Genomic DNA, 25,315 nt, shown 5'->3' on the forward strand with positions numbered 1-25,315 from the left:
TTCCAAAATGGGTGGGGACCATCCATAATAAAAGTTCAAAGAAGTGCACACATTTATTGAAGTCTTTCCACGTGCTTTTTATATATTAGCTAATTTAATTCTCATGAGGCAAGAACCACTTACCAATCCTCTGTTCATTGAATAGCCCTGAGCACCTACTAGGTACCAGGCTCCATTCTGGAGGCTCAGGATACAGCCATGAGTAGACATTCTCCGTGACCCAGTCCCAGACTAGACCTGCTCCTGGCAGGGAGGAAGCAAACAGCTTCAGTGCATCAGCCACCCAGACTCCCAGTCTCCCGAAAAAGGGCTCAAGGCCAAGTTTCATCCACAGCACTCCTCAAACTGGCCCCACAAGCCAGGCCTATAATCTGGGCCTACACTGTCATCTGCTGGTCACATTGGGAAGGTCTCCAAACAGAGTACTCTCGCTTTCCTCCACCAAAGGAAACTGGTCCACTTACCCACTGAGGCTTGGGCAGGGGACAACTTGCGTGTGGGAACAGGCCTCCTGGGTCCCTCTGGAGGAGTGGAGGTGAGTGTGGTCTCTCTGGGGGAGTCATCCAGCAGCACCCTTGGCCTGGTGATCCTCAGAGAGCAGTCTGACAGATCCACTCCCCTAACAGCACTGGCGTGAAGAAAGGGGGTATTCAGTAGAGAGGCAGAGAGGGTGTGGCACATAGGGCTGGCCCAGCACAAGGTAGGCGCCCCATGTTTGTGGGGGTCATCTCCATCGCTAGTGTCATGGCTGTGAGGAAGCCCATCGTCCCTTACACCTTGCCCCTGCCCAGCCCGAAACGTCCATTGTGACCCTGTGTCCAAACCCGGCACAGGGCCTGGCACAATGAAAGACTTGCCCTGCCTCTGGTCAGAAGTGATGTTGCATCTCTTATCACTTCCTAGAGAGGGGTGAGTTGTTGCTGTCATCATTACTGTTCTGGGTCACAACGCTGCGTAGGACTCTTCTAAGGCCAACCCCTTCTGGGTGCACCTCAGCCCCAGAGTCCAGCAGAGGGCCTGGTGTGGAGGAGTTGGGAATGGTTGAAGAGAATGAAAAAGTGGTGAGAGGAGGGGGCAGCTCTTTCTTCAGAGAACATTCTTACCTTCTTTGGGAGTCTTGGGTGTGAGCTCTGGGGTTAACCCAACTGAGGTAAAATCCAGGCCCTGCCACATGCCGTTACCCTACTGCTCTGTGTATCAGTTTCCCCATGTACAATATGAGGGCACGGGCTTCCTGGTGGCGCAGTGGTTGAGAGTCCACCTGCCGATCCAGGGGACGCGGGTTCGTGCCCCCTGTCCAGGAAGATCCTGCATGCCGCGGAGCAGCTGGGCCCGTGAGCCATGGCCGCTGAGCCTGCGCGTCCAGAGCCTGTGCTCCGCAACGGGAGAGGCCACAGCAGTGAGAGGCCCGCGTACAGCAAAAAAATAAAAAAATTAAAAAAATATGAGGGCACAACTGGTGCCCATACTCTGGGGTTGCTGGGGGATTAAATGGGTTCTGATTTTGCCTGCAAGTGCCGCGGGAGGTTCACACACACACCTCAGGTCTGAGCTGCCCACAGGGATTTACGGCAGGAATCCTGTCCTCCTCCTTCACCTGGGGCTTCAGAGCGTCACCTTATTGACTAGTTATTGAGCCGCTGCTAAGTCCTTTAAGTCTCTCATAATCTGGTGTTCTCAGCCTCCTCTGGGTAAAGAGCATCTGTGCGAGCTCTGCCAGAGAGAGGCCCACACTCCCCTTGCTTGGCCTTCTGGGGCCTCCAGCCTGCTGGCATGGGCGTGAGTGGTGGTGGGACGGAGGTTCAGTGTCTGCCGCCTGGGTCCTGACCAAGAGGGGCCTGAGTAGCAGGGCCAGGACTAGGATGAGGCGAATGAGGCACCCAGGGCACAGATTTGAGGAGACATTCACGTTCAGGTTGGTGCAAGTGTAATATCAGCGCCTGAGTGGCTCCTGACATTTTGAACCCTGTGCTCCCTTTCACCTCATATGGTCCCCTATATGGTCCCTGCCCGGCCAGATGAGCCCCCATGTCAGGACCTGCAGTGTGAGGGCTGCATTCCATGCCACATGGGGGAAAGGCAGGGGAGGAATCCGAGGATGGGGCCAGAGGTGCACTTGGGGCCACCAAACGGGTGACTGGGCTGACAGTGGGGGACAGGAAGGCCACCTGCAGTGCCTACAGATGCCAGCAGGTGGCAGCACGGGAGCACATTGGAGGCTGGAAGGCAGATTGGGGAGCCAAGTGGGCCGTGCCTCCTGGGTGCCCCATCAGGCCCCAGCATCCTCCTGTTTCTAGGACTTGTCTGACACTCCTTTCTCAAATGGCATAGAGGAAGAGCCAATCCTCTGCCTCTGAGCCTGATGACCCTAGTCTCTGGGTGCTAGAGGTCTTCTTCTGTGAGATGGGTGACAGTATATCCCCAAGAAGGATACTGGGAATAAAGTGAGATTGTGCCGGGATCGGGCCAATCAAAGGTAGCAGTTACTGGGACCAGATTCTGGCCCTTGAGGTGGCCCAAGGCCCTTTCTGGCCATTGTCCAGCTCTGAATACCTGTGAATGGCAGTGGGGAACACTGACCTGGCCCTCCCTCAGGGAGCCGGTCCACTGTAACTGGCACGTGGCAGAAGCTCAATAAACCACACATTATTATTGTTACTGTTATTATTATTGACACTGTTATTACTGCAGCCCCTTTATCTCTAGCTGCACTCCCAGGAAGTAGACCTGCCTACCCCTCCTAATGCAGGCCTCCAGGCCTCCAGCAGAAGTACAGTAAGGGCTGGGTAGGTGGGAATGGCCAGGGTGAATGTCCCTCCTCTCCTGTTTGACCAGTGGCCAGAGGACAGGAGGCCCATCAACCCCAAGGGCTGGGACATCTACTGTTGTCCCCTCTCTACATTCTCACAGGTCAGATCCCAGAGGTGGCTGGGTAGGAGAAGCTGAGGGGATTGGCTGGGCCTTAGCCTGGATGTCACTGGGAGCACTGGGGAAGCTCAAGCAGGTGGGCACATCCATCCATGTTGCCATCCAGGAAGGTGGGAGCTGGATTAGTGGTGTGAGAGACTGGGAGACTGGGTGCTCCTTGACAGTGATCTGTGGGGCTTTGGCAGCCCCAGGGGGGAGGTGCTGGTACCCAGCGACCATGTATTAGGAGAACAGAGGGGTGCAGACAAGGACATGGCCTCTCATTCCGCACTACATATGTACACCTGGAGGAAATAGGGCTGGGATCCAGGTTGTCACAGAGCCTCAAAGGGGACCTAGTCCTAGCCCTGGCCTTGGAAAGCTGGACTGAATCTATGGCCCTTTCCCCTGAAATACCTAGGCATAGGACGCAGGACATGCCCAGCCTCCTGTCAGGTCAAAGGGAGGTAGGAGCTTGGAGCACCTTGGGCCACGCTTGTAGGTGCAGGCTGTGTTGCTGTCCTCCATATCAAGACCTGCCTGGGCCACATGAGCTGTGGGCTGTGGGCCCAGGATGTACCAGGTTCAAACCCCAGCCCCAGCTGTACACGGAGCCCTGGGCTACTCTCCCCTGGCTCCTCACTGATGAAACAGGAGTGAGACAGCCCACCTCCCCCAGCCATTGTGGGTAAGAGGATCTCTGGCCTTTCAAGAATGTCTTCTGTATGACCACAGATGCCCCTGGCTGCACTTGCCCCCTGTCCTGAGCCCTCAGAGGCCAGGAGGGTGGGGGATGCTCCTGGGGTTCCCTCAGATATTCTCAGCCAAGGCCCCTCACACTGAGGCCTGCTGCAGGGTGCAGCTGGATAGGATAGGGTGGCAGTGTCTGCTCTCAGCCTCTGAACACCCCCAGGCACACTGGATCCTCTTCCTGCCTTCTTTTTCATATGGGTGTAGACTTAGAGTGTGTTTGTGGATACACTTGAAACACACACACACACACACACACTCTCTCTCTCTCTCTCTCTCTCTCTCTTTCTCATCCTTTCTTCCTATTTGACATGTGTTTCCTCCCATCTCAAATGGTGATGCAGAGACTGGGTTGGTGCTGGGCCCCCTGTGGGGCTCAGTGATGTTTCTGGAAGGAACCCATTGCAAGGTCAGACTGCTCTACAGGAGTTTCTGTGCTCAACCCCACAGGAACTTTCCTTTACATTCTGAAGGCGTCTCTGGCATCTGCCTGCAGCCAGGCAACAGGATTATTGTATTCACTTTGGCTCGAAGGTGACACTTCACTTGATTAAACAAGATGGCCTCCTCTGAAGGCGGCCCTCCACGTCCACCCTCATACCACCCACTGTAACCGCTGCAGCTTCTGCCCAAAACTCCGGTCGCTACCTGTGAGGACGGGTTTCATGCATTGATGTGCGTACAGGGCTGGGGGCCAGGGGAGCAGCTCCCAAGGGCCCCCTTGTAACAGTCACCACAAGGAGTAGTAATGGCAGGCGGGCAGCACCGTCTCACCCCGTCTGCCTGGCTGAGGGTGGCGAGGAGCTTTCTGGTCAGTCCACCAGGCCCATGGTCACATGGAGGACACATCACCTGGAACATTTTATCCCAATGTTTATTGATCCCACACTCTGTAGAAGGCCTGGGAACTTTGGGGGGCATTTGGTATTCCTCCAGGAGTGAGAGAGAGTTAGAAAACAGAAGGTGGGTGGAAGGGAAGAGGGGGTGATGTGAGGGGACAAAGGAGGAGGAAGCGGCCCCCGTCACCCAGAGAAAGCTGCCCTGTGTCCATCACCTAGCCAAACCCACCCAACCAGGACAGGGGTCTGGGGCAGGCAGTGGGAGAGAATGGGGACAGGGGTCCTCCCGGAGCCCCCATCCCAGGCTCTGGTCCCTGGGTGCCAACCTTACTCTCCGGACTCCATTTTTAGGGTCTCCCAGACATTGGGTCCTCTGCAGCTCCCACATTCTGGGGCTGAGGGGCTATCCAACAGGATTGAGGTGCACAGCCCACACATCCCGTCTCCCCTCACCCTCAGAAATCCTGTCAGTCTGCTGAGGAAAGGAGACCCCTCCCCAAGACCAGGCTTGTCACTGACAGGTCCGGCTGTTTGACCCCAGTGTGGGAGGCCCATGGGGTGCTTGGGGCCCTCACTCTTACCCAAGGCCCTGTCCTGCAACCCCCAGGTCCAGCCCAGCCCTCCACCATGGGACTGGGGCTCACCCTCTCCTCGTTTCCACTTATGCTAGCCTGAAGGCTCAGTTCTTTAGCAGAGGGTCAGGATGTCACTTAAAGTCCTGGTTTATGAGATTTTCAATCCTAAAATTGTGCAGTCCTGGGAAAACTAGGGCATTAGGTCACAACAGTGACCAAACCCTCCAAACCCTTCTGAACACTGCAGGTGGGTTCCCCACACATAACCCTTGTGGCTTCCCAACACCACCCATCCCCTGCACCCCTGTGCTCTGGGAAAGACCACATTATTTTCTTCTCTTTTGTGTTTCACACCCAGCTCCTATGGGTCCTGAGGCATCGCACCTCCCCCTGGCCCTTGGGGCTCATGCCCCCTCCCTCCTCCTGTCCCATAGGTCCTGTCCACTTGGCCTCTCCAACCAAGGATATGGCAGGCATCATGACCCCATTCCACAGCTGAGGCACGAGGCCCCAGAGCAGCCTTGAACTCAGGACCAGAGGCAACTCATTGGATAGATCAAGGAAAGCCAGCTGGGCTTCCACCTCATAGCTGATATCCAAGCGGCCATCCCCCCCACAGCCCCTCACTCATCCCACCCCTCCTGGGGTTTCACATCCCCAGTGTCACAGGCTCACACTCTCTTTGTGTAAACGTCTTAATTACATCTTTAATGCTCTCACATGGAGATGCTATGAGTTAAATTACAGTTTCTGTGCATCCTAAATTACCCATAGCCCTCCAATTGGCTCAAATGCTAACGTATTTATAGCATCTAGAGGAGGAAATAAATCCAGAACCTTCCCCATGAAGTCCTCCTAGGCCCTCACAGCCTGACACCTCGTATTTGCCACCCTCACGTCCCCGCCAACCAGCAGAGGACAGTGATGGCGGCGAGGCTGGGCACAGGGGTGTGTGTCTGTGCCTGCTCAGGTGCACATGTGTGCCCAGCGGAGAAGTGCCCAGCTCTTGGGGTCTGGCTTGACCCAGTGCCTTGCCCAGATGCCCCAGCCTGGCAGAATTCCTGCGGGGCATGGGGTGGGTGGACAATGGGTAGGTGGGTTGTGTAATCAAAACCCAGACTAGGTCTCTTAGGTCTGTTTTCCAAGGGGCTATCCCCACCCTGTTTCAGGCATTCAGAACTTCCCCTGCTACCCTGCAGCTGGCGACCACTGCCCTCTGACCAATAGTCTCTCCCCCAACCCCAGGTCCCCGATAAACACCAAGACAGGGAACTGTTCCAGAAGCAGGTTACCTGGCTTTTAGAGCCCAGTGAAGGGATGTGGTGGGCAGTGGACCCTTGCCTTTGCTTCCCTCTCCCTTCAGTCCCTGAACACTGAAGGTGGAGAAGGTGGCCTACTTAATGTTCCTCTACACACCATGGGGTGGGGGGTGGCTTGGAGTGTGGAGCCAATGCAGGGGTCTCCATCCTGCCCCCTGTGCTGGGACAGGCACATGTCTGCAGGTGGGCACCTTCATGCGCATGCAGGAGGCCTTCCAGCAGGTCTGGGCACTGCATCCCTCCACACCTGCTCCCCCACCTCCCTTCCCCCTCAGCTCTCATCCTAGCTTGGGCCCAGCCAATAGCCGACCACCACGGAGGGGTGGCTGGAAGACCTCATGGATCCCTGTAATTTGGACTGACCTTGGGTATGAGCAGTCCTCCTGCTGGCATCCTTGCCCACTGGGCAGTTTCAGCTCTATCCCTGAGCCTCTCCCAGTGTACCACCATACCATGTGTCTGTGACCTGGGTGGCTGCCTCTCCCCACCCCAGAGGAGACTCCAGATTCCAAAGATATGTCTCTCCCTGATGGATGGGAACCCCCCTACTCTCCTTCCCTTCCCCCTCCCATCCCACATCTCCCCCCATTTCCTCCACATTAGAGGAGAAGACCCTGATGTGAGGGGTCTGGGAAGGGCACAAGGAAGCCAGCCAGCATAAGGAAGCCTTATGAGGGATGCTCTGCATTCCAGGGCCCTCAGGTCAGGGGATATCAGTGGCCATATGCCCAACCTGGCCAGGGCCTCTTTTAGAGCCTGGAGGGTCAGCAGCTGGGTCCTCAAAATAGCTGAGGCCTTGGCAGGGCAGGTCCTGAGAGGAGGTCCTAATGATCTCGGAGTTGGCAGCTGAGGGCACTGTGGCAGGTGTTTTCATCAGAGGTCCAGGCCTGTCCCGGGGTCCTCACGCGTGGATGGCATTGGCTACATCGGTGAACACCAGCCGGCTGGGCCTCTGCATTGGGCCCTGAGAGGGGAGAGTGGTCTGCAGAGAGACAGTAAGGGGCATCAGGGACCTTGACCAAGGCCATGCACTCTCTGGCCCAGTCCCCTCCACCCTCTGGTGCCCACGTGTGCTTGGCACCAGCTATGTCTTCTGCCTGGAATGCCCTCCCACAAGCTCAGCCAAGAAATACGACCTGGCTCAGATGACTCCTCCCCCCAGCCATCCTCAGCTTGCCCTGCCACCTCAGCCAGTTGCAGCACTTAACCTAGGTCCCAGGGCCTGCATTGATTATGCATGTACTGACCTCTCCCAGCAGAGGGTATTCACCTGTGTACCCCCAAGCCCCAAAGCCCGGGCACAAGGGCTGGCACAAGGGAGATGCACAGGAAACAACCGTCAAATAGTCAGTAGTCCCAAGAGCTGGGTGGACCAAGGTTCTCAGCCCAATTTCCTGAATATCCCAAGGGGGAATGAGTCCTGATCCAGGTGACAAAGAACTGGTAGCAAAACCAGGGGACTCTCAGCCTGGACTCTTCCTGAGCCCAGTCTCTTAATTCTGCTGCTGTGGAGCCAGGTTCCCTAGCAACCTGTGCAGTCAAGGCAAGGAGGGATGCAAAGGGGCATCATGGGTCAGGGGGAGACCAGGCCTCCTCATGGTGCTCTGGCCCCTGGGGATTTCAGGGACCGGTGGCAAGTGGCCAGGCAGCCCAGTGACTCTGGCAGGATAACCACACAGGTACCCAGCACTTTGGACATGGGAGGTGAGTCCGGCTAGGGTCTGCACCTGCCTGGGGTCTGCCAGCTACTAGGAACCCACCAATCTACTCAGAGGTGCCACTGCCCCAGAATCTGATGCCAGTCACAACTCACTCAGGACTGGGATCTCAGGAAGCAGAAGAACCCAGGGTCTCAGCCCCCCAACAATCCCTCCCGTGAGTCTTCTGCTTTCCCCCTAGTTTGAGGGGGCATACCTGAGGCAAGAATCAGGATTTTCACTTGCAGATGAGAAAACTGAGGCTCAGAGAGGCCAACGGAGCTTCCAAGGTGACCAGGCTATCAGGACAGAGCCAGGCTGGATCCCAGGGCTGCCCTGGCCTGGCCTTGTACAGTAAGCCTGTGGGTGGCCGAGGAGCAATTCTACTAGTTTCTAAACAAACCTGACAAAATCCATATACCCGATAGCTGCCACTTGACCACATGGCAGGTGCTAGAAAGCTACATGGGAAAGGAGGGAGGGTGGGGGTGGAAGAGCCACAAACAGGCTGCAGGCTGAGTGGAGGAGCCTGGTCAGTGCCCACCTTGGCCAGCGTGGCCTGCACAGCGGTGGCGGCCTGCACGGAGGCAGTGTCCCGCCCGTGCTCCAGCAGCTCCCGCTCCAGTTCATCTTGCTCCTCCGTGGGGTCGAAGTTGTACATAGGCATGAGCTGGTGGCGCAGCTTCTCCAGCCTGGGGGGTGGGGGCAGAGACTGCTGCAGGCAGGGCAGGCCCTTCCGCTCCCACCAGCTCTCCAGGTGCTGCTGCCTGCTGACCAGCTGACACCACCATGTTTAGGGTCCTAAAATTTCCCCTGGGGTTCAATGAAAGACATTTTTGCACATACAGTACTAGCTCTACCTCTTGGATGGGTGGCCTGGGAGGGATAGTTACCCACTCCTGGGACCAGATGGGGCCATGGGCCACAGAGCTATCATCCATGAGAGCCATGGGGATTGCCTAAGCCAGGGCCTTTTGCGATCCCCAGCCTCTGAGGGGCCGGGGTGGGGAAAGGGGAGTCAGTAGCCATTAGCTCAGGGCAGCAGGGCAAGGGTGGCTCAGCCCTCCCCAGGGGAAAATGGTTACCCCCAAACCCGAGTGGGCAGAAGAGGCCCTGACTCCTTCACTAGGGAGAGGGACCCTCATGGTGGAGGGACTCTCCTTTCCCACCCACGTCCCCTGGAGTCCAGCCCAGCATTGCCCACGGGCTGGAGTCTTGGGTGGCAGATGGGGAGTTACCTCTTCTTCTTCCTGATGTACAAAACCTGCAAGAGAAGGAGCAGCATCAAATGGCCAGGAAAGGAGGCCCTAATTAATCCAGCAGTCCCTCGGGACAGGGGACATGCTGAGGCTGATGAACGGGAGAACTATAGGTCCCCATGTCCTCAGCAACCCCATCCCAGGGACACATACATCCTAAATTTGTGCTTCCATTTGACGTTTATTAGATGCTGACAGTGCCCGAACTCAGAGGTGGGGAGAAGGCCAGCCTGGGAAGACCACACAGGTAAGCCTGGCCTAGGGACGCGTGGGCCCACCCCTGCCAAAACTGACTGTGGCTCCAGCCGCTCAGTGCCTGCCTCGGACTCCTCAGGGCTGAAGTGGTGGTGGCTGAGAGCCCTCCTCTCAGCTGTCCCCAGGACCAAATTTTCTCCCCATGTATGGGCAAAAAGAACAGAGGATAGGCAGTGGGCAGACACTGCAGGGCAGTGACTCTAGGCAAGGCTCTGGGCTGGCTTCCTGGGGTTTCCATGGGAGGCTCATGGCCCTCAGGGGCTGAGGAGGAGGGTCTGAGCCCCTGGACATCAGCCTAGAGCACATTCCTGAACCCTGATGCTGGAGGAACCTAGGAAGACCCCTGGGTCCTAACCCCCATCATAATGACTTGAAGATAAAGGCCTAGGCAGCCTGAGAAAACATCTGAGACCCAAGAGCTCCCGGCTAGAGCAGGAAATCCTGGTACAAAGCACTCAGGGGAGGGAGGAAGGGGGTGAGACTTGGGGACCTCTGCAGGACCTGGAGCAGGAACTCCAGGGACCTCTGCCACCATCTCGCTCATCCCTCAACTGGTGTTTTTTGACTACCAGGAGCGTGACTTCTTCTGCTTGGGGGAAAGCCATGTCCCTAGAGTCTGTCCCAAACCCCCTGTGGCTCCTATACTCTTTGTGGCCCATTCACAGCTTGAATCTGGTTTGTTTCCAGCCTGACCCAGAGCTCCTCCTGCTGCTCATTCCTGGGGGACCCCAAAGGCGGAAAGAAACTGCAGTGCCCCTTGCTCCCCCATCCCCTCCAGGAGGTCACATGTTGGCATGCCCCTTGCTCTCCTGTGGGTGGGATGCAACAGGAGCTCCAGGTCTCTGGCATAGCCCCTGCCTGCCCTGAAGCAGCAGCTCCAGCCCCAGCACACTGTACTCCCTCGCCTCTCAGCCCTCCTGCCTGCCCTGTGATACAGAAGGATCTTTAAGAGAGGCTAGAACCAATCTCCACCCCTCGCCCTTGCTGCTCCCTCTGCCCCAACTACTAACACCCTCCCCGCAAATACCTTCCTTTCCAAATCTTCCTTACGTAACTTCACTGTCCAGCTGCAGCCCCACCTGTTCCAGGAAGCCCTCCCCCACTGTTCTTCCTACGTGAGGCACACGGCCTGGCACTGATTTGTTCCTCCTTGCACCCAGCATGGCCTGGCTCAGGGTTGGCATGAGGGGAGAGGAAGAAGTACTTAAGGAACATCTCCAGACCTGACCCCTGACCAGGAGCTGTTTCCTGCCCTCCACTGCCTTTGCCCCATAACTTCCCTACCTCTCCGTGTTTGGTGATAAGGCCATCCACCGCGGCCCTCCGAATATTCCTCCAGAATGAAGAGTAAGGAAGTCTTCCCAAGTTCCCAGGACAAAATCTTTGGCCAAGAGTGACAAAGGCAGTTTCTAGGCCCTGCTCTGCCCCTGAGGTTAGGGTGTCTCAGCCTGCTTAACCACCACATGGGTGCCAAACACCGGTATTCTGCCTCACTCCTGCCCCAGGAGACTGCTCAGGCCCCGGCCTCACTCTGTGTGTTGCATCCTGGCTCTGCCCGCTGGCCAGCAGTTGTTCCCTGGCAGCAATCCGGAGCCTGTGGGGCCCATATGGTGACCCTGTTTTACCAGCAGCTCCAGCCATGAATGGATCATCCAGCCCTATTTGTCACAGCAACATGCTCCTGAGTCTAAGGCCAGCCGTCAGAGCCTGTGAGGGGCAGCAGGCAGAATGCCACCATTGCCGGGCCTGCTGGGGGACCTCAGGTACACCTCTCACCCTTCCAGATCTCAGTCCTCGCAATCTCCAATGGGCCCTCGGTGACATTCTGAGTGTCCATGTATCATCTTAAGAGGAGAGTCCATATCTTTTTTTTTTTTGTCCACGCCGCACAACTTGAGATCCTAGTTCCCTGACCAGGGATTGAACCTGGGGCCACGGCAGTTAAAGCACTGAGTCCTAACCATTGGACTGCCAGGGAATTCCCAGGGGAGAGTCCATATCTTCAGAGGTAGATACCAGATCTGGAAGCATCATATCCACTCTCAGGGGACACCTGCAGCCCTCACCCCAGCTCACCTCTGCCCTGATGTCTGCCCAACTCTGCCCTTCTCATGACGCTGGGGCCAGGCCTCCACTGTGATGTCTTAGCTCTAATGTTGTCTCCTTAGTTGTCCCTGACCACCCAGCCTAGGAAGTCCCCCTAACTCCCACCCAGTTCCCTAATCCAGTCCCTACGGGCTTCCCTTGGCACCCTTGGTTTTACCTATCTCTCACTCCCTGTAAGAACTGCAGGGCAGGACTTTTTCTTCCTAGTCCCTGGGGTCCCGAAGGCTCGGTCCAGGGCAGGTGCCCAGTAAATAATTGCCAAGTGAATGAATGAATGAATGAATGAACATTGCCAGCAGCCTGCCATGCCCAAAGCATCCCATTTGGACTCTACAGCCCACAATCTATCCCAATTGCCTGCTGGCCTCTACTCCTATTGCATCCCCACGCTCACTTGCCTCACTGTCCTGCTTGCTGCTCACAGGTACCTCCTGTCTGCCTCCAAACGTTTGCCCATCAGGACCCTCCACCTGCAACACCCTCCTCCCCAACTCCTACGTGGCCTTCATGGCCCAACTCAAAATGCCATGTATTCCTCAGAACCTTTTCTGGTTCTTCCAATTGGAGGCAGCTTCTCTGGTCTCTGGACCCCAATAAACAAATCTCTGGGGAAGGAAGGGATTGTACTATCACTAACAGACAATTGTGTTCCGATTAGATCCTCTAAAATCTAAACAGTGATCGCCCTCTGCCAAGTGAGGGCCATCTGGGCCAGCCCCAGCCTGCCCCAGCTCTCACCATGGCCACAGCCAGGCCAATCACTGTGATGATCCCAAAGGACAGAAGCATTGTGCCCACGCCGGCTGTGCCACCAGCCACGTCAGGGATTCTGGTGTCATTAAAGCTGGTGGCTTCTGGGCCGAGTGTGGTGGTCTCAGAAGCTGGCCCATCTGTGGCAGGCTCCAGGTCAGGTTCAGAGGTGGGTGGGTGGCTGCTGATCCAGCTCCTAGCAGATGGGATCCTGGAGTCCATGCTCATGCTGAGGGACTGCTTGTGGTCAGTCAACCTGCTCACTCACTTCTGACAGCAGGGGTGTCCCAGCCTGTGGCCCCCACTACCCATACAGGGGGCCACGTCCTTGGATAAAGAGAGCTCCCTGCCTCCCTGGGTGTTGGAAAGGAAAAAATAAAAAACATGAGGCTGAGGATGGGACTCTGTGAGGAGATGAAGTCCCCCTAAGTTCGGAAGGCACAGGGGAAATAAAAGTTTGAGGGCAAGGGCAAGTTCAGGGAACATCAGGACATGTGCTTTATATATCTATGGATCCCATGTGGATTTAGGAACATGAAAATGAAGCCCTGCCCCCTCTTTGTGGGTAAGATGATCATAGTGATCATACTTGGAGGATGTGAAAAGTAGCGGGGAGGTTTGAAAGAAAAAGTTCATTCCCCACCCCCAGCCCCTACTCCCCACACTGCTCACCTTCTTACTTCCTGCCCCCCACACCCCTCTCCTCCTGCTTGGAGAAAAAAATACTGCAGCTTTTTCCTTTCCTGGAGGAAAACACTTGCACGAAAGTCAGATAGGCTTGTCTTTGAATCCCGGTTCAGCCACTTAACTGGGTGACCCTAGGCAAGTCACTCCACCTCTCCATGTCTCAGTTTTCCTGAGTCTAAGGTAGGGGTATTAAGAACACTCCCTCACAGAAAGGGTCATAGGGTCACTGAAATATCAGAATGAACAAGTTCCTAGAAATGACTTAGCTCCGTACAACCCTCATCCACAGCAAGTACCCAATAAATGTTAGATCTTCTCCCTCTGGCCACTCCAGTTGGGAAAGGGGAGCCCCAGAAGCCCCTGGACCCAGCCTGCTGTGTGGTCCAGCTTGTGCTTGGAGTAAGGGCAGGGACATGTGTGGCATGACCAGAAGACAGGAAGGAGAGAGAGGCCAAAGTCAGGTCCTCTGGTGGGCTTTCTCTGTAGGCTCTTGGGTCATTGAACTCCCTATAGGGGCTGCCAGGGACTAGGAGAAAATCAAGGGGAGCGTATCTTCAGAGGCAGGGATGGAGCTCCCACTCTGAGATGCCTTCTCTTCCCCTTCCCTCCTCCCCTGGGAGCAGAGGGTGGGTGATGTGCCCAGTCTAAGCTGTGACTTTGGCCTTCCTAGGCCAAAAGGCCCTGGGTAAGGCAGGGTGGGAAGGGGTCCTAGCCAAACTGCAGAAGGGAAGGCCGAGGGATAGGAGAGATGCACAGCTCATGGCTGCATACACACCTCTGCGCTAGCTCACGGGTGTATGTGGGATGCCTCCCTGTGCAGGTGTATGGGTGTGTGTGAGGTGTGCACACACCAGTGATGGCCTCTTAGGAAGAAGCAAGGCTGGCACAGAAACATGGGATGGGAGAAGCTCATCGTCCCTCTCTGTCCTCCTCCTCTAGCTAGGCTGGGCACGTCAGGAGTCCCAGGTTCTTTCTTGGCTCTGCCGCTGACCCCAGATGTGACCTTGGGCCAGACCCTTAATACTTGCTCTGGGGCTCTGTTTATTCTTCCCTCCAAAGGAGAGAAGGGGCTCTGCTCATCATTGTTCAGGAATGCCTCATGGTCCAAAGGGCAAGAGAAGGAAGCCAGAGAGAAAGGGGTGGGTACCACCACCTCCAAGAACCCGCATACCATTCTCCACCAGGTTCATCAGTCCTCCCTGCCCCAATCCCCAACCCCACCTTCGCGACTCTGTGATTCCTCCATTCTTGCACAGAAGCGGCGACCTCAGCACTTACTTAATCCTCTCTGGGGCGCCGAACTCAGCGGGAGAGGCTAGGGGTGGTGGCGACTGGCAGGAGGCCGGGGCAAGGTGAGGGGGACCCCCAGGCCCCGGGATTGGGGGCGGCGGGTCCGACCCAAGGTCCGCCCTCCCTGGGCGCCCTGGGAGGACCTCCCTGGGCTGGGCCAGCGACGTCACACCGCCCACAGCCGAGAGTGCCTGTTCTGCCAGCCTGGACAGGGACTGGCCGGCCGGGACCCACCTCGGGGGTGGGGCTGAGGCGAGCAGCCTCACGGCTCCGCGACGCTCCAGCTCCTCTCCTCCCTGCCAGCTCCGTGCCCCCGGCCCCGGATTGGCTGTCAGGCCCAGAGCCTGCCCTGCATTGGCCCGCTGGCCTGCCGCTCGGATCTGACTCTGCCCCCAGCAAGAGGGGGAGCCAGGTCGCAGTTCTTGGAGACCACTCCTCACTGCCCGTGGACTGTGTCAGAGTCGGGAGGGGGACGGTGGGTGGCCAGGCCTTCCTAAGGGCTACAACTCTGGTCTCCGGCTACTCTGGGCTCCATCTCCGCCAGGACAGAGTCGGGCTCCGCAAACGCAGGTGGACACAAATTTGGGGAGATCACTTGACTAGGAGTCCTTGAGTCTGCATTGAACTCCGGTTCGACCCTCCACTAGCTTAGTGACCTAGAGCAAGATGCTTCTCTTCCCTGGGTCTCAGCTTCCTGCTCAGATGGGCTCTGGTGTGAGGGCTCTTGTTAAACGATACCCATCCCAGGCTAGAAATGAGACATCTTCAGAGAAGTTGGGGGGCGGGATGGTATTTTTATTACAGGAGTGGTATTATTGGACACCTGGACCCAAGCAAGCCTACACACACCCCTCCAATCCAGAGCTCGATCATCTCTGGAGAGGAGCCTTCTAATCCTCAGGTTTTATTATGGGGATCACCGGAGTAGCTTGTTACAAATACAGATCCCCGGGTCTGGGATGGAGCCCGGGAAACTGCATGCTTCATAGTAGTTTAGTCAACAGTGATCTAGTTAACAATAGATTAGGGGGCGAGGGCGTGGCATTGGCAGGCCATACTTTGCGAAACACTGCCGTGAATTTTATTGGAGCGACTGAGGCCCACAGAGGGGCACATGGACAAAGCCTCACGATGAGTCAGGATTCAAACCCTGGTCTACTACTTCCAGTTTCGAGCTCCCTGCTCGAAAATGGGAGCTAGAGGGTCAAGAGCGGCCCTGGGGTCCAGTTGCCACCTGAACCCCAGGTCCTGGACACTGGGTGCCACCCCCCAAATTAGTGCCCGCCCCCAACACTGGGATGCGCCCATGTGCCGCTCTACCACCACACAGCCTACGTTAGACCAGGCCCCTGGGCATCGCGCCCCAACTCTCGAATTCAGAGCCGTCTGGTGACATGCCTCCGTTCGGGCTGGCTACACACCTCCCGGCCGGGTACCCAAACGTCATCTCGGAGCAGTCACCGCAGGCTTATCCCTGCCTCGACCTTCAGGAAGACCATCCGGTCCAGGCCCCCAGGGAGCAACCCTACTCCCAACCACGCACTTTCCCGCCAGTGGGCCTTTGGACGTAGTGGGCGTGGCGTTCATAGCCCTCACTGGACGCAGGGGCTTCCGAGGTGGAACACATCGGCTCTAGGAACTCTGGAGCTGGGCGACGGGGTCCGCCCGAGCCCTTCCTCAGTTGCGCCAACCCCGGAAGCAGAGCGTCGGAGGGAGCTTACCGCGGGTCACGCATGTCCGGGAGCCGAGCCTGCGGCAGTTTCTTCAGGCTGGCGGGCGAGTGGGGAAGCTTCTCAGGCAGGTATGCGTAACACCCTCGAGACCTCGAGTTCGTCAGAGCTCTGGCAGCCTTCCTTAAAAAGTCTGTACCCCCGTTGTACAGATGGAGAAACAGGCTTGTGGAGAGGCGACCTCGCGGTGCGAAACTGAGAGGGAAGCTGCGCCTTTGACTTCAGGCCTCGGCTCCTCCCTGGGCGGCGCTCTGGTAGACAGAGCTGCCTCTGGAGTCCAAAGGACTTGTGTCTTGACTGGGACAGTACCTAGCTGGGTGACTTTGGGCAAGTTGCTTCCAGTCTCGGAGTCTCATTTTCCTCTCTGTTTGTCTCTGAAGAGCGGCACCTAGCAGGTGTTCAGTAAAGGCTAGTTTGAACCCTGGTCTCTGTAAGAGGAAAGGAGACCGCTGGTTTTAAACCTTCAGTTAAATTTGTTTGTGATAACTTGCATATAAAATTAACAGAAATTGTCAATTTTTTACCTGGAAGTTTATGCTGGTGTTTAGGACTATGGGTTAAATTGGCTGGAGGGGTGATTTTCAGCATACAGATCAATGACAGTGCATGCAAAATGTCAAAAGCAAAGCTCCCAAGCAAGGGTGGTCTCCTCCTCCTAGTAATATTAGTCAAGAGCATATAAAATTGAGTTCCTCTACGTGTTGAGCTGGCTCCCAGGCCCTTGATATTCATTGACCGATGCACTGCTCACCGTGGAGTTTGTGTTATTTTCCCCATTTTATGGACGAGGAAACTGAAACACAGAAATAATGACTTTCCCAAGGTCACACCCTCTGGGTCAGATAGATCTGTCCAACCCCCGAGCCTGGGCCCTGATCCACACCAGCCCATTTATTAGTAGGGACTGAGCTATGGGTTCAGATCACTTGAGCCAAAAACATGAAGAAAATGTCACTGACCAAGACAAGAAAACTCAGATAGGTGGGTGAGGGTCTAAAATGGAGTCAAAGAGGCGACAGAGCAAGAGCATGCCCTCTCTCAGGCAACAGGTCAGAGAGGAGTGGGTCCCACAAGTCTCAGCTACTCTCCTGGTTCTCCTTCCCTATTCTAGGGCAGCCACATCTGAGGACCAGAGCCATGCTGAGGAGCCAGAGCCTGTGACCTTCTCCATCTCTATCCGGCTGAGGCCAGCCACCATCCTCAGCAGCTGACATCACGAGAAAGATTTGGGGACCTTGGGGAAGTACTCAAGGGATCCTTTCCCTGAGATGTGGAACATCGGGGCAGAATGCTGAGGGCCCTCCTATCTGGCCTGGGGTGGAGGGGAGGCATTTGGGGCTGCACCTTCAGCTCACAGCAACCCCATCTGCCTCCGGCTCGGATGTTGAGTGCCACAGAACTGGTCAGCCACTGGACAGTAGTATTTGAGAAAAGGGGCATCCCTGAGGCCCGGGAATCCAGTGAGTACATCGTGGCTCATGTCCTTGGAGCCAAAACAGTTAAGTGCAGTGTTGTCAAGAGGGCAGGAAATGGGGGGAGGGAGGACTCTGGGGAAGAGACATCCAGGCTTTTCCATTCCACTGAGAGTGCTGAGCTGAGAATGATGGGATTTTTCTGGAGGAATGTCTTAGGCAGATACTTATTCATTCATCCAACAAACTATTACAGTGTGTGCCAGGCACTAGGGGTTCAGGGATCACCAAGGTGGCCAGTGTTGGACCCACTGGCATTGTCTACAAAAGAAACCTGGGTCAGGGGAGCCAGCCACTCACATTCTCTGTGGTGCAGTTTCAGAGCCTGAGGCCAGGACTTTGGACCCAGCCCCTGACCCCTTGGCAGTTACAGTATGTCCAGGAGCTGAGTAGCTACCGATTGCAAAGGTGAGCACCATGGGCCAAACCAGAGGGCTCTGTGTGGGGAGCAGGGTCCAGCTTCCTTCAGCTCCACCAAGTTCATGGTCAGGGAGGAAGAAAGTGTCCAAGGACTAGGGAGGTGTTGGGATGAGAGAGTGATGAGAGAGGGATCATGGTAGTAAATAGGAAGAAGGGAGGGAAGGAAGGTCTTGGCTAGGAGTTCTGGGGCGTAGGAGACATGACCCTACCCGATACTTTTGGCCACAAGTGGTATCCCAACCCAGACACCAGTCCAGGTGCTGGCACTGATGATCACCCTGCTGCCCCCTCTGCAGGATGCCTGTGCAGTACATCCTTGGTGAGTGGGACTTTCAGGGCCTCAGTCTGAAGATGGCACCCCCAGTGTTTATCCCTCGGCCAGAAACAGAGGTAGGTGTGCCATCAGGACTGGGCAGGATGGGAATGAAGGGGGCTCAGGGCACCTGTCTTGTCCCAGAGTTCCACCAGGGGGCGCTGGAGCCCCATGACTGCTGTCCTTTAGAGGCAGCGCCCTTCCTGGCTGGCTGAGTAGGTGGGGCCAAGAGGAAAGAGGTCTCCTGCTCACCTCCTTGACTATCCTCACTTCCCAAGCCACTGCCCCAGCCGCTAGGCTGGCAGTGGCTCAAGATGCCCCAACTAGTGCTGCCCACCAAGTACTCAGCCGGTTCCTGTCATTTCCCTAGGAGCTGTCCCATGGGCCCATAGCCTACCCAACCCATGGGAAACAAGTGCCCTCCTCTTCCTCAGGAGGCATGGGCGAAGTGGAGAGGGCTCCAGCTGGACATCTGGAAGCCTGGTACAGCTTTGTGACCTTGGGTAGGTCACTGCCCCCTCTGGGCCCAGATGATGAGAGGGTTGGGCCTCCAGACCAGGGAACTGGTTGGGACCTTTTACCTATTACATCCACTATCTAGTCAGGTAATCACCTGTGTTTCTCAAATTACTAGGACTGGGAAGTGTATGGTCCCAGCATGCTGTGTGTAGGTGCGACACCCTAGTCTTGGGAGAAATGCTTTCTATGGCCCTTCTTGGGCTTCCCCATGACCTTGTAGGTGGCAGGGCTGGGAGCCAGAGAGAGCAGAGCAGGTGGAGGGGTATGTGGGTGGGGGCTGGTGGGCAAGCCAGAGCGCACCACGTTCTGAGAAGGGGTGTTTCCAGAAAGGCACACACATTCTTGGGAAATATCAGGCCTCATCCACCTGTCCCAGCCAGGGACCCAGAGCCCCTTCTCACTTTCCCAGCCTCTCTCCCTCAGCCAAGAAGCCCTCTGACCCCACTTGCCCCCGGCATCATGTGGTTGGGAGGCCAGGTCCTTGCCTTAATGCCCAGTGTCAGGGCAGGGACAGTAGGGAGTCTGAGACCTTGCTGAAGTCACAGGGATGTCAAGGCAGGGAGCATGGGGGCAGCACTCAAGACATCCTGTCTCCTGCGTCAGGGCCCCATACCTTACAAGGGGCTGAACCATCTGGGATTGGATGAGCTGGATAGGTGCAGAGACCCAGAGCAGGATATAGCCTGCTACCTGCAGACTTTTGGGAGGCCAACCTGTGGCCCCTCCAAGCATGCGACCTCTGGCCAGGAGGTCACTCACCATCCCCTGAGGCCGCCAAGGGTCAGGGCATGGGAGGGAAGCTACCGCGATGACCTTTGAGTCCCCTCAGAGCTGACCTGGCACCAACCATGTGTTCCAGGGTTCTGAGTGTTGGGTGTGGACTTCCGGCTCCCATGTGAGGGCCCCCCCTTTCCTGGGTGGGTCTGGGCCAGGAGAGCAGCTCTGCTATAAGGGGTGGGGGAGAGGAGGGAGGCTGCGGTTGGGAGGCCAAGTCCTCGCCTCACCGTACAGACGTTTCTCAGAATTTACCAGGTTGCCCCAATGTGAAGCCGCATTGGGGAGTGCCTTACCAAGAACTTGAGAGGACGTGGCCTGTGGTGGGGAGTGGGGAGAATTAGTGCAAGGGAGGGACCGTGGTGCTTGCGTTCTCTCCATCCATTGAAGGGTGGTTTCTGATGATGGGTGCAGAATTCTGAAATGCAAAGTTGCAGGTGGTGTGTGGCCTGACCAGTTGGGTTTTCTCTGGGGATGGGGAGGTGGCTCAGTCCCCGGACTGGCAGTGTGTACAGTGGGAAAACCAAGGCTGGAAGTGTGAGCCATTCTTGCCCAGCTTGGCGAGGTGAGGCTCTGTGAGGTGTGGGAGGCTCAGTGCCTTGTCTGTGATTAGCTTGAGGGAGGCAATGCTGCCTTCTTGGGGCTGCCTCATCAAGAATGTAATCCTAATGAGGGTCCTGATGGCACTCAGGTCCTGCTGAGGCCTTGCGCCAGCCTCTTAAGGGGTGTGGAGTCCTGTTGAGGCAGTGGCTCCAGGCAGAGCCGACAGCTGCCTGCTCTTTGCCTCCTTCCCACGTTCCCCTCTGCTCCGACCCTGCAGTGTTCTTGGATTCTCCCCATGTTCGCCTGGGAAAAGTGCCCTGGGCCTGTAACCAGCTCGATTTTCAGCTTCCCCCAAGGAGCCACCAACTCTAGGCTGAGGACACTCTTTACTAGGTGAGGAAGAGAGTTTCTGGACTTGCTGGGAGTGGTCTCCATCCCTACCCCGCCCCTGCCAAAACCCGAAGTGGTCCTACAGCCAAGATAATCTTCCCCGGATCTGGAGGGTAAGGGAGAGGCCAAGGGGCACTGGTGGCAGTGGGGGCCCAGTCTCTCATCTTCATGCCCTGACCAGGGTAGCCATTCACACATGTGGTGTGTGCCTCTGATGTCAGGATGTCTCTCTGAGGTGGCTGGCCAGTGTGGTTGACTGAGGGGTCATTCTCCAGCCAGGGTAGGTCTGTCTGTGGTCAGGAAACCAAGAGAAGTTCATGCCCCTGACAAGTTTCAGCTGGCCACTTATTATGTGGACTCGCCACTGTGACCGCAGGCTCCAAGCCACAGCCCTAGACTGCTGGCTCTGTGCTGGTCCCAATGCTGTGGGCGCAGCTTGCTGCCAGCACTCCAGTTCTCCAGTGGTGCCTGGTACAGGGCTGGTGGGAAGGAGTGAGGGGAAGCCCTCTCTGGCTGGAGAGGGTCTGTCTCACTCATAGGCAGTAGCTTGTTTGGTGCAGAAGGGGCTTGGAACAGAAAAGGTTGGACCCACTGGCCAAGTTCCACCTGCCTTGGACTTGCTACCCTGGGGACAGGTGAACTTTGCTCCCGGGTTGGGATGAAGGATGAAATACTTTTGGGGACTCAGCACTGAGCAGCTTATGCGGAAAATGAGTCTGAGTGATCTGGAGCCCTCTGCTCTATCGGGGCCTAACTGTTGACACTGGGGCTTGGGGGAAGCTGCGGGTCTGAGGCTCAGGGTAGCTTCCTGTGGCCACTGAGAGCTTGCCCAGCACTTGGGAAGTAGCCAAGAGGCCGCTCTGTGGGCCAAGCCCTGCCCGTGTGGGACATGCCATGACGGGTTAGATTCCTGGTCTTCACATCATGGAGCATTCAGTTTGGTGGGAGAAGCACACCCCATCCTAGACCTTAGGCCCACAGTGAGGAAGGTCATGGTAGAGAGAGCCTGGAGGAAGTAGATCTCTTTCAGATGAAGGAAACACCTACTTCCTGACTCTTCCCCTCATTCCCTGAGCCAGCCCTGCCTGGAACCCCAGGAATCCTCAGCCTCTAGGGGGACCTTTCCTACCCTCATCCAAAGGGCGGGTCCCTTTGAGGGACTGCCCTTTCCCTGCTCCATAGCTCCATGCCCTTTCCCTGGTTCCCTGGCTCCATACCTGGCTACTTGGGCCCCCACTCTACTGCTGTTTAGAAACATTTTGGCCAATGCACAGCAGCGGCCCTCCACCCTCACCCTATATTGGCTTCCATGCACAGTCTTCAGGTGACAGATGGGTGGGTCAGACTTGAAACTGTTGTTTCTAAAGTGACAGTGTCTGAAAGTGTCCCCCTGCCACCAAGGCAGGTACAGTGCAGTTAGGCACCTCTTCCCATGTCATGCCCACTTACCCCATGCCCTGTGTGTGCCACAGCCCCCTTCAGATATGGGGCTCAGGTAGGGCTGTCATCCCCCTGCCCCTCCATGGAGGGAATTTCCTGTCCCTTTGACCTGGGAGCCTCTCTGGGGGGGCTGTGAGGAAGCTGGGGACACACTGGCCCCTGATTCTTGGCCACCATGAGCTGCAGGCCAGGTTCCCAGTGGGGCCTTGACCCCTGGACCTCACTTTTCTCATGAGGGTCTAACAGATTAATACAGGGAAACCTCCGGAAGCAGGGCCAGGCACAGAGGGGTTGGCTAGGGACCATTAAGTATGATTCTTAACATTGCTGTAAGCACAAAACAAGAGGATGTCTGTAAAAGGATTAGCTGAGGCTTACTGAACACTTACCATGTACCAGGCATGAGATAAGTGCTTCATGAATGTGCTTCTGTTAAATCTCCACCTGCCCCCAATGAGGTGGGTTATTCTCAACTGTGCTCAAGTTTACAGATGGGGAAGCGGAGGCATGGAGAGACAGTGTGACCTGCCCATGGCCGCAGCTGACAACGAAGTTCAGTCTGGCTTTAACCATCCCCATTCTACATTCACACAGGGGCTAACTATGCTTGGCCCTCTGTGCCAAGACCCACAGGAGTCAGGTCAGCACCAACTCTGATCAGGATCTATCTCCCTTGCAGGAGCTGGTTGAATGGGTGCTGGAGGAGGTGACCCAAGGGCCCCGTGTGGTGGGAGCTCAAGGTGGCCCACTCATCCTGGAGGTGGGCTGTGGATCAGGAGCCATTTCCCTCAGCCTGCTGAGCAAGCTCCCCCAGGTGAGCCCCCTATGCATCCCTCCACCCCACCCTGGGTAGACTGTGACTGGCACTTACTGTCCTTCCTGCTGATCCCTCCCCAACCCACTCTGCTAGAATTACTTGAGAGGAAATGACTGAAAATAGGAGGAAGACAGAGCTGCCCCAGCCCACCATGGTCACAGCCTTTAAGTCCCATCCCCTTCCATCTGGCCAGACCCTGACCGCAGAGGAAGAAAAGCTACTGAGTATTTCCCTCCTCTTCTAGCAGAGGGTTGGAAGAGGGCTCTGGTCCCTAGGCCTGGCCTTTCCAAACACCCTGTCTCCCACGTACCTTTTGTTTGTTCTTGGGGCAGAGCCGAGTCATTGCTGTGGACAAGGGAGAAGCCGCCATCTGCCTGGCCCATGAGAATGCTCAGAGGTAGGGGGGCTTGGGTGCAGACGGTCAGGGTAGGAGGAGTCAGACTTTGGGGCCTGCTCTCAACCTCTATCCAGGTATCAAACCCGCCGATGTCCACCCCCAAGAAGGAGGAGGCAGTGGGGGAGGCCTGGCGTAGGTCCCACAGGGTTACAAATGGACAATGGACACCAGGTGTCTTGCTGGTCCAAGAAGGGTTTATTCTCCCGTTCTTTGTAGCCAAGGGTAGGAGTCTGTCCCCACCCCTGCTCCCACCCCTTCTCCCCCTCCCCATGCTCACCTTTACTTTCCTATCTCTCCAGGCTTCGGTTGCAGGACAGGATTCGGATCATCCCCTTCGATGTGACCTTAGGTACTTTCCCCACCCATCTTCCCTGGGTGGGGATCCTGGGTCCAGATGCTGATGGGTGGATGAAGCAGTCTGCAGAGATAGAGGGATGGCTTACACACACACACACACACACACACACACACACACACACACACACACACACACACACACACACACACACACACACACACACACACACACCCCTACCCCTTCCCCACCCCCAATCCTTGCTGAGGACAGGCAAGTCCCTGTTGCCTCCTGGGCTGACCTGACCCATGAAGGGACCAGCCACAGGATCTTTCTTACCTTTCGTATCCCCCATAATTAATGAATTTAACTAGGGCTTGTTTGTTGTCAAGAAGTAAGCAGAAGCTCAAGAGATAGCCTTTGGGACCAAAATACTTGAGTGTCTGCCCGCCCCCGCCTGGCCCAGGCACAGCATGACTTGGCTGCATCCTTTACAGAGTACCCGCAGAGTTCTGGCTCCAGCTCTGGCTCTATCACATGCCCATAGCATCCTTGAGCTTCATGTGCACCCTCCATGGAGTGTGATACCTGATGCAGGGTGGGGCCAGTAAACAGAGCCACTAGGAATCAACTGACTGAGGCCAGGCTTGCCCTCCATACACTCAGTCCATGTTGGCTACGAGGCAGAGTGTGGCAAGGCCAGCAGGGTGGCAGAGAACAGAGGCGCTTGCTTTGTCAGGCAATCAGAGATGGCTGCCTGAAAGTGGCACTTGATCTGAGTCTTGCTTATTGAGGAGGTTTTTGATAGGAAGAAGAGAAGGCAAGGACACTCCAGGGGGAGAACTGCCACGTCAGAGCATACACACTCCCAGCCAGGCTGCTGGCTGGGGACACTGGGCACTAATCTAGAAGTCTAGTTTATTGGGTCCAGAGATAGGCCTAAGTTGTGGTTTGGGGAGAGGGATTACCCAAGGGACATAGCAGTGCGTGGAGCTTCCACCCTTTACCTCCCATTCTCTGCTGTGTGTTCCCTTTGACCACAGATGGGAGCTGGGCACATCTTCTACCCTGGGGCCCTGTGGACCTGGTCGTCAGCAACCCTCCCTACGTCTTCCACCGGGACATGGAGAAGCTGGCCCCTGAGATCCTCAGGTGTGGGGTAGACCAGGGTGGTCAGGCCTGAGAAGGCCTAATGGGATGGGTCTGCCCTGGAGGACCATACTATCGGGAGGGATGGGGAAGCCGGGGGGCTGAACGGGGCAGTGGTGTTGAAAGAGAGGCTCACTCTGGAACCCACAGACCTACTTTGGTTCAGCATCTGCCTTCCCACTTAAGACCACTGAACCTCTCTGAGCCTCAGTTTCCTGCCTCTGAAAGGGGAGTGGTAGAGCTTTGCCGGGCCATGGGGAGGACTCACTAATGACTAAAATATCAGACTACAGTATACAACACATAGAAGGTGGTCAGATGGGTGCATCATTTTCCAGAAGACTGAGGCCCAGAGAGGGAAGGGACCTTGTCCAAGATTGTGTGGGGGCTTAGCTGGAAAGCTGGGACTAAGACTCTACTCCAGGCTTTGCACTGAACCATCCTGTTCTCAAATGGTCTGAGAACCAGGGGTAGCCCAGCAGCCTCTGGATGAGGCAGTGGTAGTGAGTGTCAGGGTGCTGGCTTCCAAATTCCTGGCTCTCAGGAGTGGTCAGGGCCAGCTCTATGCCTCCCCAAGCCAAGAATAGGAATATCCTTGTTGTGGGGAGACCCTCATGCCCTG

The 25,315-nt window shown here is 56.3% G+C and overlaps 2 protein-coding genes across 7 annotated transcripts in view; one reads left to right on the top strand and one right to left on the bottom strand.

Annotated features, from left to right (window-relative positions):
- Positions 1–4,321: 4,321 nt before the first annotated feature.
- C10H3orf18 (chromosome 10 C3orf18 homolog) lies at positions 4,322–13,098 on the bottom strand. The gene is made up of 4 exons (XM_022573016.2): positions 12,446–13,098; positions 9,326–9,351; positions 8,632–8,779; positions 4,322–7,372 (listed from the first exon to the last, which is right to left on the bottom strand). The coding sequence occupies exons 1-4, from the start codon at positions 12,683–12,685 to the stop codon at positions 7,292–7,294; spliced, it is 495 nt and encodes a 164-aa protein (XP_022428724.1). The 5' UTR covers positions 12,686–13,098; the 3' UTR covers positions 4,322–7,291.
- A 3,027-nt stretch (positions 13,099–16,125) lies between these two features.
- Positions 16,126–25,315, top strand: part of HEMK1 (HemK methyltransferase 1, mitochondrial release factors N(5)-glutamine) — a 34,040-nt gene continuing 24,850 nt past the window's right edge. For 3 of the 6 annotated variants that reach the window (XM_089919410.1, XM_022573011.3, XM_089919412.1), the window contains exons 1-8: positions 16,126–16,235; positions 17,276–17,662; positions 17,953–18,044; positions 18,353–18,446; positions 22,715–22,849; positions 23,185–23,249; positions 23,549–23,598; positions 24,588–24,696. In XM_089919410.1, the coding sequence (XP_089775536.1) occupies positions 17,453–17,662; positions 17,953–18,044; positions 18,353–18,446; positions 22,715–22,849; positions 23,185–23,249; positions 23,549–23,598; positions 24,588–24,696 (755 nt within the window). In that variant the 5' untranslated portion in view covers positions 16,126–16,235; positions 17,276–17,452. Of the gene's footprint in view, positions 16,236–17,275; positions 17,663–17,952; positions 18,045–18,352; positions 18,447–22,714; positions 22,850–23,184; positions 23,250–23,548; positions 23,599–24,587; positions 24,697–25,315 lie in introns of those variants that run through there. The other 3 variants (XM_022573012.3, XM_089919411.1, XM_089919413.1) reach the window with 2 other exon arrangements.

Source organism: Delphinapterus leucas, chromosome 10 (assembly GCF_059928025.1).
Source record: "Delphinapterus leucas isolate spDelLeu-1000000601 "Yukka" chromosome 10, BTC_Dleu_Yukka2, whole genome shotgun sequence".
Taxonomy (NCBI): Eukaryota; Metazoa; Chordata; class Mammalia; order Artiodactyla; family Monodontidae; genus Delphinapterus; species Delphinapterus leucas.

What these genes read in the sequence shown, in the direction of transcription:
- C10H3orf18 (XM_022573016.2), bottom strand. Translation starts at nt 12,685, where the DNA reads ATGAGCATGGACTCCAGGATCCCATCTGCTAGGAGCTGGATCAGCAGC. An exon ending in TACATCAGGAAGAAGAAGAG is followed by an intron (nt 8,780 to 9,325) that starts GTAACTCCCCAT and finishes CCCACCCCCCAG; the next exon opens with GCTGGAGAAGCTGCGCCACC. An exon ending in TGCAGGCCACGCTGGCCAAG is followed by an intron (nt 7,373 to 8,631) that starts GTGGGCACTGAC and finishes GTCTCTCTGCAG; the next exon opens with ACCACTCTCCCCTCTCAGGG.